This window comes from Nanorana parkeri, unplaced genomic scaffold, assembly GCF_000935625.1.
Source record: "Nanorana parkeri isolate BGI_ZX_2015 unplaced genomic scaffold, ASM93562v1 scaffold49, whole genome shotgun sequence".
Lineage (NCBI taxonomy): Eukaryota > Metazoa > Chordata > Amphibia > Anura > Dicroglossidae > Nanorana > Nanorana parkeri.
Genome location: NW_017306317.1, coordinates 2,148,104 through 2,165,109, shown reverse-complemented (window position 1 = coordinate 2,165,109; position 17,006 = coordinate 2,148,104). Strand labels below are relative to the sequence as shown.

Genomic DNA, 17,006 nt, shown 5'->3' with positions numbered 1-17,006 from the left:
CCCACAACCAGGGTCCAGGAAGCCCCCACTGACCACCAGGCTAAGGTAAGGTGACACATTTTTTAAAAATAAAATCCGGGGGCATTTTTAAATGTCCCCGGGAACATAAAATAAAACTTTTTTTTCTTCTTCTAATACTCACCTGATTCCTGGATCCACCAACAAGCGCAGCCTCCCGTCTCCCATGCTGTTAGAAGTTGCATACAGCGTGTGCTGGTTACTACTTAAACCGGTGCGCGCAGTGTGCAGCTTCTAAGAAGATACGCTATCAGCATAGCATGAGTGATGCAAAATGCGCAGCCGGCTTCATCGCTATGCTAATAGCGTATCTTCCCAGAAGCTGCACACTGCGTGCGTCGGTTTAAGTAGTAACCAGCACACGCTGTATGCAACTTCTAACAGCATGGGAGACGGGAGGCTGCGCTTGTTGGTGGATCCAGGAATCAGGTGAGTATTAGAAGAAGAAAAAAAAGTTTTATTTTATGTTCTATTCTTAGTTCTATAATGGCATTGTAGTACTTTCAGGTAGAATACAGCTTCATAACATATCAGCTAGGGAACTACAAGTCCCAGCATGCCCTCATTGCCCCTGTACAACAACCAGATATTGCCATTCCCTGGGAGATATGTGTGTGTGTGGGGGGGTGTACAGGGACAATGATGGCATGCTTGGACTTGTAGTTCCTTAGCTGATATATATGTGTGGGGGTGGGGGGTACAGTTCTAGTGGATGTTTATATAATATGGGGGGGGCGAAAAACAATTTCTGCCCCGGGCGCCCATAACTCTGGTTACGCCACTGGAGCAGATGACTAGGCTGTGACACGGAGTGGCTGAAGCAGACGGAGAAGACGACACAGCAGGTTAGTACTGACACACCTCATGGGGCTCAGCCAATTCTGCATACCTGGCTTTATATTATAAGAAAATGTAATAATAATATAAAGCCAGTTATACAGAATTGGCTGTAGCTGTGCCACACTGTGTTCTGGTCTGCAGTCTGGACATGTGCTCATCTATTTTGACCACTAGGGGGATACAAGCCTTAGTTAGCAATGGCATGATAAATATTCATTTCATTATTCAATGTCTTTTTTTTATATTATAAATGTTATAACATAAAAAAAAGACATTGAATAATGAAATGAATATTTATCATGCCATTGCTAACTAAGGCTTGTATCCCCCTAGTGGGGAAAATAGATTACCACATGTCCAGACCCCAGAACAGTGTATTATTGTATAGTGTGGAACAGCTGTAGCCAATTCTGCATACCTGGCTTTATATTATAAAGTTCTTCTAATATAAAGCCAGGTATGCAGAATTGGATATAGCTGTGCCACAGTACAGAGTGTTCATGTTCTTCATAATATTAAGAAACTGACCTAAAATCATGATTTTGTATTGCTTTAGAAAAAATGTGACCTGTCCCTTTAAGAAAAAGTATCGGTAATTGGTATCGGCGAGTACTTGGAAAAAAGTATCGGTACTCGTACTCGGCCTTAAAAAAGTGGTATCGGTGCATCCCTAATAAATACCAAACCCAAAAAATGTGGCTTTTAAGGTGACTCGTGAACAATGCAAGGAGATACAGCCAGACATAATAACACATAGCTCTTTTTTATATAATAAAATTCATATTTAATAGGGTAATTTCATGATTAGCAAAAATTGTAGATAAAACCATAAATTAAACCACTCATCTAAAAACAGGACCATATTACATAGATATTGTATGTCACCTCTTAGGAAGCCGTACAGATTTTGAGCAATGATTCATATTCTTAGCATTGAGTTAATTACAAAAAATTTCCATAATTGATTAGATCAGTCAACATATTGATACATATTTCCATATTTTCACATATTCCATCCAAAAAATCTGCACTTTTCTATTCTTCGACGCGTTTCACCGTAGCTTTGTCAAGACGTTTATAGAGGTGGCCTGTAGAATCTATATGAATATTATAATGAGCATTCAAGTAATTATAAATAACTAACCATACATAACAATTACTTAGATAGATCAATAAATAAATAAATACCATATATAGGATTTCTGATGACAAGCAGATTCACATCTAGCGGAGTCCCTCCACTCAGCCAGGAGAAGAAGAGGGGCAGGGATAACTCGGGGGCTGAAGGGAAGGGGAAGTTCCTATGACTGTCCTTTCTCAACCTATAAAATTAAATGATATCATAGTCCGATACTCTTCTAAGTATACCTTCATGTGCATACAAGATAACATATCTAACCCAATAAAACAAAATGAAACAGCTCTCTGAACCTTACTAGGTCAGTGAATATAGAGAACATCTGAGGTTTGATACAAATAGCCTTAACAATAGATACTTCCATATCCATAGCAGTATCCAAGTAAGTCAATTGAACTTATCTAATCTATTTCGCTTCCTTCCTAGACCATCCATTAATCCAGAGAATCCTATTCTCTAGTGTATCTAGGACTGTCAAAAGTAGTCCTCATTAGTATATAACCAGATCTAATAATAGATAAGAAAACACAAAACCCATGAGAACGATTGGGTACCTTGTAACATGTTCAAACTCCTTAAGTATCCAGAGCCAACTTCTCTCTTTCCAATTCCCCGAGTCTCCCGTCCTCTAGAGTTTTCCCACCGCAGACACACACACCGTCCAATTCGTCGGCATGTGACGTATGCAGCCAGGGCGAGCACTAGGTCCGCATATGCACCCTATATATAGCGCATCCGAAGTGTGGGAGTGGCCCAACTGAAAAAATGCTCATTATAATATTCATATTGATTCTACAGGCCACCTCTATAAACTTCTTGACAAAGCTATGGCGAAACGCGTCAAAGAATGGAAAAGTACAGATTTTTTGGATGTATTTGGAAATATGTATCAATATGTTGACTGATCTAATCAATTATGGACATTTTTGTAATAAACTCAATGCCAAGAATATGAATCATTGCTCAAAATCCCTACAGCTTCCTAAGAGGTGACATACCGTGTCTATGTAATATGGTCCTGTTTTTAGATGAGTGGTTTTATTCATGGTTTTATATACAATTTTTGCTAATCATGAAATTACACTATTAAATATGAATTTTATTATATAAAAATGAGCTACGTGTTATTATGTCTAGCAGTATCTCCTTGCATTGTTCACCAGTCACCTTAAAAGCCCCATTTTTTGGTTTGGTATTTATCATTAAAACATACCCATTCCATTTCAACTGGAACCTCTCAATTCAAGGTTCATAGTGATGATACAGAAAGATGATGGAAAAAAATGAGGAAGTTTTTTTTTTTTTAATTAAGTGGGTTATTGACAAAGACATCTGAAGCTGTCCAGCATATGACTGACTTTCAAAATTCAAAGCTTTTAGTTCTCCCCTGCTGATGTATGCCCAAGAGCTCCATATTTCACATTGTATTACTTACACTTGCTGTTAAGTAGAATTGCAAAATGAAAATTAGTATGATAATTTGAAACTCATTGTAATTGATCAGGGAATACCAGAGAGTTGTGTTAATCAGTTGCTTATAATGAGGTGTTATTGAATCATTACTGACATTTTTCTCACTTTTGAATTTGACATTTTGACCATTTTGCCTCAGGAGTAAAGAAATTTAACACTTTGCCTATGTTCCCTGCATCACCTAATTTCTAAAAAATAGTTTTAAAGAGCTTCTTCAAAACAGGCAGGGTTAGCAATCTTTGAAAATAGATTGCAGAGATTATGCTGCATTTAGTAATGGTGTCATATATTTGCCTTTGAGAGATGGAAGGACTAACTTTATTAATTGCTTTTAAACTTCTGCAGCTGTTGCAAAGGTTCCCATGAAATCAGACACAAAATAGATTTGCTTCTGTGTAACCCTCCAAGGACTTGACCTGAAAATCCCATTTTTAGCATGTGCTGTGCAATTTACAGCCAGAGGCAGCGTCTTCCTCTTAATTCATGTTCTGTATGTGCAAACCTGAAGACATTCAGGATTCAACAAATAAGAAAAAAATGTATCTTGGTAAATGCAGTTAGTGGCACAGAAAGAGCACAGAAACATTGTAAACAACTAATGTTTCTACTACTACTAGTTTAAAATATATATTTATGGTTTTGCCAAAGTACTGTAATGTTTTTAATAAGCATGTACATGATTATTTCGGTATTTAAAGACATAGGGGTTGATGTACCAAAGGATTAGAGCATGTTCACTTTGCAAATTGAAAATTTACTTAACTTAGTGATTTAGATGAAGCTTTGCTGATCCAATCATGTGTTATTAAAAATCCATTTTTTTAAAAACATTTTCCTTGCCTATGATTGGGTGATTGTTACCCCATTCTCTAAGTTAAGTGAAAATTTAATGTGCAAAGTAAATCAACCCCACAGTGTAACACAAGAAATCATTTTATTTTGGGTATTGGGTCAAGGAGAAAGCTTTTGTGTAACATTTGAAGCATCATTTTGAAATCCATTGGTGTGAATCAAATCCCTTAATCAAATTACTTCAGTGCTAGTGCCTAATGCATGTATGCAATACTCCTTTTTGTGAAATGATTGGGATTTTTACTTAGGGGATCTAGTTATAATTCAGGGTCTAAATATACAAGAGATACAATTTAACAGTTCTAGGGTATGCTGGACGAACTTGGCAGTACCACGCTGCAGCCGGGATGGATCCCCACAATATTGTTGAGATCCACCAGGCTGCCTGATTGACAGCTGGCTCTGCCTCTCTATAGCCAGGGCTTGCTGTGCCCATCCTTCCCTTGTCTGCCTCTCTAATGAATGAGCGCTGTAGGACAGAGAGGGGAGGGGGGAATCCCTGTGGGGATCAGTGTCTCACAATGACCCAAAGTATTGGGGAGAGTATATTTTACTCTCCCAATACTTCTACTTTAACCAAATTTGTTTGTTTTTTTGTCAATAGAAAGTAAATCAAATTAATAAATGCAGTGATTGCAAAAGATGGGGAGGGCATTGCCATAAAATTACCATATAAGAAAGCCAAAAGAGGTTTTCATTAGTTATAACACTCAAGGAATAACCAACTGATCTGGAAGGTAGAATCAATACTTCTTCAAATTCCCTTTAAACTGCTGTTTAGGCATGCAAAATTCGTAAACTTTCAGATTCCTTTGGTCAAGATTTTTTCAGTTTTACTATAGTAGTCAGTATTCTCCATCCCCCCAATTGAATTCCTTATCATAAAATGTGCAGTATTTAAGTGTTACATTAATAAAGAATCCTGTCTAACTGCATTTGTTTAGATTGGCATGTTGTAAATGTAATGCCTGGAAAGTAGGCCAGGTAAGTCAAATACAATATTATCACAGAATCCTCAATGTTTATGCAAGACTATAAATAAGAGTTAGCAACAGACCAGAAAAAGCCTGCAAAATACTAAAATCCTGCTCTGACACTAGTTTTGTTTCTATTTATTAATGTAGTAAATGCTAATGTCAGATAGGAGCTTGTTCTTGATAAAGAAAATGTGATTTTGTTTTCTTTTTTTAGTTACTGATCTGTGTCTACTTTGTGTGCTGTCACTGCAATTAACTGTTTGTTTTATAGATGCTGAGCCTTGCAGTTTCTATATGGATTGTGAACACCACTCACTCCAGCCTAGCTGCTAAGCATGGACTGCCACTGCTAAACCAGATATTGAGTTGGTTAATAGTAGGTATGTAGACCATTTTTATCAATTTTTCTTTATTGAAGTCGGGTCATCTAATACAGCAAGTCAACATTTGGTAAGTAACAAAAAGAAAATACTCACAGGTGTATGAAACATTAACCAGTCAGTAGTAGTGTTAACAGTAAAAGAAACATACATAGAGTATTATGCCGTATCAAAGCTAAATATCTCAGTACGTTTTTCTTTCGTAATGAACTTGGAGGGGGGGGGCAAGAGGGGGAGAGAAGATGAATAGGGGGAAAGTAAGGTGTAGACCAGTTGTGTACCCTGAAACAGGAGAAATCAGACATTGCAATAGGGGTGTGCAATCCATTTTTTCCATGCTGAAAAGAACGCAGGATAAGTGTTATTCTTCATATGTAGACCATTTTAATATATTGAAACCATACCTATGTTACAAACAATGGCAGGTAATATAATTAGGCCAGATATCTGTTTATTGATAAACAAATATCTAGGGTGATATAATAATCATTTTTATTTCTATTCCAAGACTACGTTTCATGTAATAGATCAAGTGTTTCATAAATGTTAAATAAATATATCGTTTACAAGAATATGTATAAAAAGCAGTTGCCTACCCTTTTCCTTTTGGCATCTATCTTCTAAAGTTCAGGCAAGTTCAAAACACAGGGGTTATGGAGCAGGCTTCATACCAAGTGAGATTTAGAGGATGGTTAAATATGGGGGTCTAACACACTTGCTGCAAGTTCCAGAATTCCAAAACCAGGTTCCCACAGTGGACACTTGGAGATAAGGCATAATAATTTTACACTGGCCTGTAACAATCTGTGAAAATCCTTAATCTGTTCAAAACACAATGATTTTATTCTGAATGCAGGTAGAGGACTTTGATAGACTAACAACATGTAATTTATGTTTTCATGGCCTAACTGTGACAATTACAAATGTGATATTTGTGCTCATTTTTTTTATTATTATTAGGGGCTTTCCTTTTAAGAAGGATGTTCTACAAACTAAATTCAACTCTTATTTTTATGAACCACAAGCTCTATTCTCTGATGCTTCCTGGTAACCCTGAGGAAAAGTTGCCACTTGTTATGGTACCTCTAGGTCTGCCAGCATTGCTAATGATGTTAGCAGAATCCCTGCCAGGATTTCCAATGGCACTTTCAGAATTTCAGCTAGTACCCTTATTAGTGCTCCCAGAATCCCTGCCAGGAATAATGCATCTTCCTGAATTGATGCTGGGTGTGTCCCCTGATCCAAGGTGTATTTAAGCACCAGCCGCATCCAGGGAAATGCTCTGAAGGACCTTCTGGTGGCCACACCTCGCTAAAGATTGCAAGTCCTTTGTTTCCTCCTGCTCTACATGTGCCCATGGCAAACGTTTTAGATCCAAGCCCCTGGGTGTTTTCTAGCCTCTTCCTATCCTGACTTGCCCATTGAACATGCTGTCCATGGAGTTTATTGTGGAGCTCCTGCCTTCTGAGGGTCACAACTCCATCCTTTATAGTGGTTGATCAGCTCACCATGGTGGCTCAACTTCCTTCCTATGATGGGTACTCCCTCTGCTGCGGTGTTGGCCAGCACCTTCATTAAAGAGATGGTGAGGCTTCATGGTGTTCCAGATGATATTGTATCCAACAGTGGGGTACAGTTTATCTCAAAGTTTTGGCAAGAAATATGTAAGAAATTAAAGATGCAATCCTCTCTGTCCTCTAAATACCACATGCAAGGTAATGGCCAGACTGAACACACCAACCAAACCCTGGAACTATACTTCAGGTGTTTTTTTTGTGTCTGTGGCACGGGATGATTGGGTCTCCCTTCTTCCTATGGCGAACTTTGAATACAGCAGTTTTTCACATGCTGTCTGAAATAGTCCTGGGCGTCTCCCTTGATCCAAGGTGTATTTAATCACCATGCCAGGAAGCGGCTGGTGCTGGGTTTGCCTGTTACCTGATCTGGTCAACTAATTTATCTACATAGGTTCCTGTCATACATTTCATCCATGTAATGTAATATGTGGCAGTGAGTGACAATGCCACTCTGTAATTTGGCAAAATAGTCACCCAGGACTCTCAGGCAGAGGGGCTGAGCGGTTCCAGAAAGCAAATACTTTTACCAGGAAAGAGCTGGCTTGACATTTTGTTCCAGCCCTTCTAGATTTGGCTTGGGATCCTGGAGCCGGGAGATTTCAAAGAGACCTGGGAGGGATGAAATCTCCATTCCTGGGTCTGTGGTTTAAGAGTAGTGACGGGCTCGGGCGTGTTCGCAGCTCCATGTGCTGAGCCCGCCAGGAAGCTAACAGCGCCGCAGCGCCAATCACAGGTACTGAGACATTTCCTGATCTCTTCAGCTGCGGACCAGGATAATGTCTCAGTACCTGTGATTGGCACTGTGGCGCAGAGAGCTTCCGAGCGGGCTCGGCACGTGGAGCTGCGAACACACCCGAGCCCATCACTATTTAAGAGTGACTAGCACTAAATGATTGTGCACCTGTGCACAAACCTTATGAAAAGGCTGCTGGCTAGTGTTCAGGGCTCCACCTGGGAGACGGGAGGCCTCCACCCAGGACTCAGAGTGGAGTCCAGTGCAGCAGGAAGCTGCGGGTTACAAAACCAAATGTGCAGGTTAGCATGATCTGGAGGCTGGCTGGATGTGCATATGTAGCGTTGACAAGAGATGCTGAAGAACCCCTGTGAGGATAACTGCATTGGTTTTTTTTTTTACTTTCTTTTAAAAAAAGTGGCCAAGGAAGCCCTTAAATGAAGATTTCAGCGAGCGGATGTGTCCTTAAAGCTCTACTGTTTGAAGCTAAAAGTCAAAAATATTATTCAATAAAACATTTGTAAATGAAAAACAATGACATTTTTTAGTCGCTATTAACAATAAAATATCAAAGTGACATTAAAGGCAACACCCCTCTCCCCCCATTGCTGCTGTAAGCACTTACCTTATTTGAGGCCTCTTGCTGCGATCATCTTCTTCCTTCCACTCGTTTTCGACAGTCCCTCCAGCGCTGGTGCCGTTCTCTGATCCACTGCAGACTCCTCGTGTCCCACAGTTCTGCCGTGCATGCTCCCGGCTGCCCAGCTACGTCTGTTGAGCTTCAGTGTGTTTTCTCCCCCTCCCCTGTACTGCGCATGCACCAGCACACTTCTTCACAGCTGTTCGGGAGCCAGGAGCGAGCTGTGCTGGAACAGATAAGTAATTAGGTATTTGCCTAATTTTGTTTTTTTTAAATCATGGGGCATAAAATCTACTGCTTGCTAGCAGTAGATATATGCCAAAATAAGAGGGACTTTAATTATACTTTAACATTCCAATGTTTTATTTACTTTGAAGTAATGCACTGTATAATGTAACAAATATTATTTTCTGCAAACAGAAGAGGAACATATAAATGTCTATATTCTGCTTGATCATATGCTAAGATTCAGATGTTTCACATCATATTAGCCTGCACAGCGTAGAAGGATTCACTTTAGTTTATCAGCCATTTCAGGTTGGCAAGCGGCTGAGGAGGCTGCCTATGTTACTTTTCAATATGCCAATTGATAGGATGACAGCTGTGTGCAGGAAAATATCTCTCTTCCTACTCACAATGGTATCTCTTATATTCTGATAAGCCCTTGAAACCTTTAATTCCTATCTCTTTCATGCAGGTCTGTCTGACGAAGAGTTGTAGAATAATTTAGAATTATTATGGCATATTAAAGTTTTTTCAGGAAATAATTTTTGCACTATTAATTGATTTATAGCTCTCAGCTCATTAAAATCCACTGTAGATTTGAAGAATATTTGAAAGTTTTACCTCTTATCTATGAGCAGAACTGCAGATATTGGCTTGTTGTTGGGGAAGATGATGCCATATGGGAGTGAAGGGAAAGAATGTAATACTTTTCTCGAAAACTTGTTTATTTTTGCTCCCTTTTGGTCCATTAGATATGCCATTGATAGCGTTTTGTAAAAACAGTACCTGTTGATCTTTCTAGAAATCTTGTTTCTGATTTCATGTGCTCTCTACCTGTGGTGCCTTTTACTGTCTGTTGTCACTTAGCACTGTTCTGAGCTATGTTTGTGGACTACAAAAGACCTCCCACTATGTTATGAAGAAGAGGGGGGAAATGTTCTGCAGTCCTAAAATAATGTCTGTCCTTGGGGTGGCAACACCGCTCTCCATAGATAAAGTCTAGTGAGTGGGCTTTGTCACACTAGGACAGAAAGTTTGGCAGGATCACTGGGTGGAAAAAAGATGGAAAAGAAGAAAAATAATGTAGCCATCCCGTCTATGGACTGGAAAGCTGCAATATATATATTTTTTGTTCTTGGATTTAGATGCCCCTTAAGTAGAATTACTACCATACCATAGACTCCTTGGCAGCAATGGTATTTGATTATCATTATATTGCTGCAATGATTTTGTTAGCACTTATGCTAAATAATGATCCTTTGCAAGTAATTCTAGTATATAGAGAGACTTTGGATGGCTCCTGCTGATAGAAAGGATGGTCAGGACTCTCATCTGCACAGGAACAAGATCTCTGGTTAGAAACAGAGCCCTGGAGGAACTATATGAGATGCAACTGTTTAAAGGCCCATACTGGATGCCGCTTGGGATGAAGCACCTTTTTGTGTGTGTAGTGGCAAATAGCGGGGTTCTGTTCACCGTGCATGGAGAGAATTTTAGTGTATGTACAGAGGCACAGATATAAGGGCACGGAATAATAACACTATTCTTCTTACAACCTGCTGCTGAAAATGCAATGTGTTTAAAGTCTGGCATGACAGCCAGACAACTCACATTTCTTTAAATCAATGAACCATGCTTCTGTGTTTACCTTTCTGTAAAATCTGAAGCTCTTTTTTATTAGACATTTGAAAACCTTGCTTGCTATATAATACATATGGGCTTTAACAAAGCTTTGTTCAACTTAATGTAGATGTGTTAAATTTTCTTTCCAACATCTATATAGTGTGTACATTTTACTTATTTACATCCATCTACTTGTGGCTTGATGGCATTTCTGACATTCAATGTTGTTGTATAGTATGGGCTGAATCTGCTGCTCCAAGATACGCATTGGCTGCAGAGTTGCAAATTTAATAAAAACAGTGCGTAATAATACTTTAGGTACTAAAGATGTGCTGATATATCTGTGTAGTGCACAGCTGTGCTAGAGCAGCCCTTTTCTCTGCCATTATTTTTAGAAACTGCTGCCAAATATGAACTGTTCAGCTTATGACAAACTCACTGGTACATAATCAGAGAACAAAAACTCTGCTTCAGTCTGTCCCCTGAGACCCAGTTTTTTTTCTCTTGGGCACTGCTGTCTTGCCTCTCGCACAGCATGGAACAAGGGAAGCCAGACTGTCAATCAGCCTGTACGTCAAGTATATCTATGCCCTTGCTGTCACAATCACCTCTGCTCCCCACATAGCGGTCATGTGACAGTGGTCAGGTAGAGTGGTTAGAAAAGGATATGATGGCTTAGTTTTTGACTTTTGTCATTAACAGCGCTGCTTAGTTTGAACATTTTGTGGGACAGAGAAAAGTGTTTTTAACAGCTGATGGTAGTGCGTTAGGACGCTACTGCTATATTAATATGCTTAGGGAATGCAAAAGTTCATTTTAGGCAAAAAAGTGCTTTGTCTGTAAACAGACTACATCAAAGAGTAAAACATGTCATTCTCATTCCCATAGTTTTATGTTGGTTTATATCATGATTACTTTAGAAAAAAGTAAGTAATGTGCATCATAGAAGAGGAAGGAAATAATTTATGGAAATAGTATACACATCTCTGTATTTACAGTAGCTGGATAACACAGAAGCAAACAGTGAGCTCAATTCACAAAGCTAACACACAAGAAGAACAATCTTTATTGTCAAAAAGTGACAGTTGTTTACAGATGAAACTTAAACATTACAGTCACATGGCTAAAATAAAGAGCCTTCTCCTTGTTAAAGCTTTGTGAATTGAGCCTAGTGTATGTGCATTCCAGGAAATTAATTCACAATCATTATTTTGAGAATCATTTTATAAAGTGTATAGCATGTAACTGAAGTTAAGAGCAATAGTATTAAATGTATTAAAGTGTCATGAGAGAAGTATGGTAGTTGCCATTGTTGGCCTCCTTTTTAATAATGTTACATGGCTGGCAGCATTTGACTTGGTATTTTTGAATCACAGACCTGGAAGAAGCATGATGTAAATGAGTATCAGAAAATTGCATTATTTTTATATGTATTCTGGATCAGCCGCTTAAACATCATTGAAGCCAAGGTATCAGCATTAAAGTCAGGGAACTAGCATTCTCAAAGGAGAGTTCAGCAATGGCAGTCTCCATAATCTCTCATGATATGAGTCCCTTTAGGGCCCTTTAAACCTTAGAGTCTTGGTGTGTTGTGTTAAAGAACATGCATTAACACGTACATTGTGTTGAGCTAACCTATTCTAATGAATGAGACACCAAAATGTCCCCAAAAATCAACCATTCGTGGACATTCACCATTTGGGGTGTCATTGAAATTAAATGGCACCACAACGCCTTGACGTATGTAACGTGTTTAACAACCAAAGAGAATGGGGCTTTTTAGGTGACTTCTAGACAATGCAAGGAGATGCAGCTAGATATAATGACACGTAGCTCATTTCGTAATAAATACATATTTAATAAATTAATATAGATTAGTATCCTGGCTAGCAAACATTGAATTTATAAAACGTAACACAATCATTTATGACAAGACCACATTACATGTATAATCAGCATAACACCTCTAGGATCCGGCCGCAGACATCACACGCTAACGCTATGGACGGCGGGTGTGTCTGCGGTGGATGATTCTGGAGGAGGGGGACCTGTGAATTTGGAGAGTCAAGTTGACTCGGGATATCTAAGAAGCGGAAATACCCCATAAGATGTGCCCCCAGGCCACCACTACCTCTCCTTATCTCCTGGCTGAGTGGAGGAACTCCACTAGGTGCGAATTTGCTCGTCATCAGGAATCTCTGATATATGGCCACCTCTATAAACTGCTTGATACAGCTACGGCGTAACGCGTCGAAGAATGGACAAGTACAGATTTGTCAGAGGAAATATGGAACAAAATGAAATATGTGACAATATATTTGACCAATTAACTATGGACATTGGTATAATGTACTCAATGTTAAAAGATATTAATTATTGCCATTGTGCATGATGCAAATCTGTACGGGATCCTAGAGGTGTTATGCTGATTATACATGTAATGTGGTCTTGTCATAAATGATTGTGTTACGTTTTATTAATTCAATGTTTGCTAGCCAGGATACTAATCTATATTAATTTATTAAATATGTATTTATTACGAAATGAGCTACGTGTCATTATATCTAGCTGCATCTCCTTGCATTGTCTAGAAGTCACCTAAAAAGCCCCATTCTCTTTGGTTGTTATTTACGAAATTATTCAGGCGTTGGTGTCTCCTTTTGGTGCTGATCCCAACATGTTTTCATTTGTATGTAACGTGTTGCAGTTACGCATATTTTACCACTGTGCAGCCGTGTGAATGGGCCCTTAAGCAATGACACAAGTTAACTATTTTAATGCAAAATTATGATTTGATAAATTATTTTTTATGCTAATGTCTTTATCATTTTTAAAGGGTTATTCACAAAACGGTGAAGTGTTTGGAGAAGGCAGGAGAAGTGAACAATCTAGGCCAAAATAGCTGATTTGGAAAAATTATCTTATTCAGCTCACTTTCCTGTTGTCCTAGATTGTTCACTTCTCCTGCCTTCTCCAAACTCTTCACCCTTTTGTGAATAACCCTGTTAGATACAGATATGAACATGATCAACTTAATTTAAAAAATTTTTGTGTGTGTTAATGTATTAAAATCTGGTTCCTATGAATTATTTGTAATTACATACACACAGGGGGAAATCAATACATATACAGGCTCTGCTTCCTATTTAGCAGCACTGCCTAGTGTTGTGCCTTGCAGGTCCTCCAGTCTCACTAATGCCTATCAGACAGGGTCTGTCGGATTGAAAACATCAGGCTCTCTGCAGTCTCTAACGGCTTGAAACATCTGTAATGGTCCTGGTAGCCAGAGACCATTTGATATAGGCTTCTTAAACATTGCCTATCTTTCCACAAGCAAATGGAACTTATGGGTCATAAAAATACCCTTTACAACTATTTTGTGTTTAAAAAAAGGAATTGGTTGTTTATTCAAGACCAATCAAATGTTTTAACTCTTTCATAGACACTAGTACTATTGCTATAAAAACATTTGTTTCTATTTCAGACACAGATTTTATATGCAAAAAGTTTTTTTTTTTTTATGAGCCTTTAAACCTGAATTCTAGAGAGACATAAAGCACTCTTTCACAGATGTGTATTCCTTAAAAGTAATTACAAGTAATTGTACTAAGCTGGCCATACACCAGTAGAATTTTGTTTGAAAAATTTTGTTTTCAGAAAGTTCATTTGATTTTCTAATAGTTAATGGGATCAAACTAACGATCGTTTTTGACCATAGTGAAAAAAAATCGAAGGAGCAGGATGGCACATACCAATGAACAAAATTCTAACAATGAATGTGCTTTTTGTGTGTGAAATTTCATTAATTCCAAAGTCGAATGTTAAAAGCAAATGTAATTTCGAACGGCATTCATCAAGTCTCTGATGGCATTATCAAATGTTATGATGAAATCTTTCATATGAAGGTTTGTGCGAAAATCTACCACTGTATGGCCAGCACCAGACGCCAATCAGGCTCAGCTGCATTCTCAAGTGCTGACAGAAAGTGTACAAAAAGAGGAGAGAACAGAATGAGCAGATCTGATGATGTATCGGTGGGTTACCACTGCTGCATTCTCCAGTCAGGAGGCTGCAGGTAGGAAGGGGAAACCACTGTATCCCTTAGGCAGAATTCCAGGTAAACTTTTTATTAACACTTGCAGCAGGGCTACCCCCACCCTAAAAGGGTTAAGTGCTTGTTTGTGTATAGGTTCAAAAATAAAGAAAGTTATACTCACCCAATCCTCCAAGCCAGCTTGCTCTTAAGCAAGATGGTACCTTCCACCTCGTTCCCCATCTGCTGCAATGTTCTAAGGTCCCTGAGTCGTCATGCTCTAGACGCCTTTCATAGGACATGAGGACGCCAAGGGACATACTATCACTGCAGCGGAGGAAAAGATAAACGGAAGGGAGCACTTTCACAGGCGGCCATCTCAGAGGAGTGGATGGTTATATTGTTGTTATTTTTAAACCTAGACACAAATAAGCACTTAACCCTTGCTATGCGGGGGTAGCCCCACTGCAATGGTAATACACATTTTACTTGGAGTTCTGCTTTAGCTCAAAGGAGAGGATTTCACTTACCTCGATTCATTCGCCCCTTCCCTGGCAATGAAGCCTGCCAAATCTCACTCACTAGTAAGGAAACGACATCTTGCTGGTGCAGATAGCAAAGAAGCAACTCCTTAGCAATGTGTGAGTGGTCTGTTAGTGATCCTGTGGCTTTCAAGTTGTCACTAGTGACTGGACCACTTGTTTGACATGGGTCTGACAGAGAAAGTATGAACAAAATCACAAATACTTTGGAAGAAAAGACAGTTCATAAACACACATTTCAGTTTTATTGTATTGTCCTTATCTGTTTGTCTGCAGCTCAGCTTTAAGGAATTGTAGTCTGCAGATATTTGTCAGTGCCTACTGTTAACAAAGGTACACAGTCCCATAGTGCTTGTGCCTTAGAAAAAGCATGAAGTCAACCAAATGTGCATACCATTCCTGCACATACAACTATGGTCCTTTGGATGTGTATTAAACTGAAATTTAGAATGAGACAGGTTCTCTTTAAATGACATCTTAACATGCAATAAACTTTGCTTTTGATGTCCTGGTTTCTCTGCCAGCATATTGTGATAACCAGGTTTTCTAAAAATAACAAACGCCTATTTGCCTGACATAGGACAAGTATGGTGTCCTTACCGCACCTTTCTCTTGAAGTTACAAAGCAATTAGTGTGTAGAAACATGGTATAATCACATGAAATGGAATGTGGTTTGCCTCATGCTGCTAAGCAAGCATGATTGAAAGAGACAGATCTGTCCTCTTGTCCCTGAAAGGTATGAAACAATTTTACTGCATTTATCTGATTTCCCATATGTTTTCTATCAGCTTAGTCCACTTGGCTGAGGTTAGAACAAGCAAATAAGGATAACCAACAGAATGCAAGGAGATTTATAGCCCACCCTTTGTTTAATTGGGATCTGCATAATGTTTTGCAGGGATGAAGAAATCAAATGTGATGTGATCTAATAACCTGACTTTCATCTTCTGTCTTTCAGTTTTTTCCTTGGTTGCACCATTACTTAGTACCACGTTCCTGTTCCAGCGGCTCCTGAGCATTTTTCTTTCTTTTATGTCCTCCTATATTCTCTTCAGCACAGGGTATTATTTTTAATGTTATCTCTGAATTATTGATTTTTTATGTATATAAAATAAGTAATATATTTCAATAGCCATGCATGGCACCATGTTGCCAATGCCAGGAGATGAAGAATGTAATACTAACAAAGTGATGCCAGGTGCCAAGATGCAAACACCATAACAAAGCATTGTCAGAATCCCACTTACTCCTTTGATTACCATTAATAACATGGTGGTGTTCACGCATGTACAACATGTGCCTGCTTATCTGTTGCCCACACTTAAATGAACTGATAAAGTTTTCATGCTGCTTGTTTATGGCCAATTATACTGTTGGAAGAACACACACTACACCTTCTGTCATGTTTAAGGTTCTATGTTCTGTAAAAACACAGTTTAATAATATGGAATGTTGGCTCTTATGTATTTCTGCCCTTGTCTGGAGTCCTGCTAAGGACTTGAGTTGATTTCTTCCTTATTACATGCCTGGTACTGGCATAATTAAAATACAACAGTAAGGTGGGACTTAGGACAAATGATCACCCCAGGAGTACATTGATTTTTACAAAGCAAAGAAATTGTAAATTGTCACTGACTTCCATAGTATGGCAGTAATTCATACTAAATGTCAACCCATATCCTTCCCCTAATCTATAACGCTTAACATTACTAATTTACTAATTGTAACCTAAAACATATTCCTATGCCTTGTTCATTAACCCTCACACTCATGGTGAAAACTCACCTAACACTAACCCTAAGCCCTCAATTAAACATGAACACTAAATTTAGTTTTTAAGCCCTAATCTTTGAATAACCCTAATTCTAACATTGACATTACTTCTGTATCAATGATTTCTCATGCAACAACAAAACTAATTTATGATACAGTATAATGGTGGCGGGCACGTTGG

General features: G+C 38.7%; 1 protein-coding gene across 1 annotated transcript in view; it reads left to right on the top strand.

Moving 5' to 3' along the window:
* The window catches only part of LOC108802119 (GPI ethanolamine phosphate transferase 1-like), an 82,250-nt gene that overhangs the window by 3,661 nt on the left and 61,583 nt on the right, over positions 1 to 17,006 (top strand). The window contains exons 2-3 of the mRNA XM_018574009.1: positions 5,570 to 5,678; positions 16,011 to 16,113. Coding sequence (XP_018429511.1) covers positions 5,570 to 5,678; positions 16,011 to 16,113 — 212 coding nt within the window. The remainder of the gene's footprint in view (positions 1 to 5,569; positions 5,679 to 16,010; positions 16,114 to 17,006) is intronic.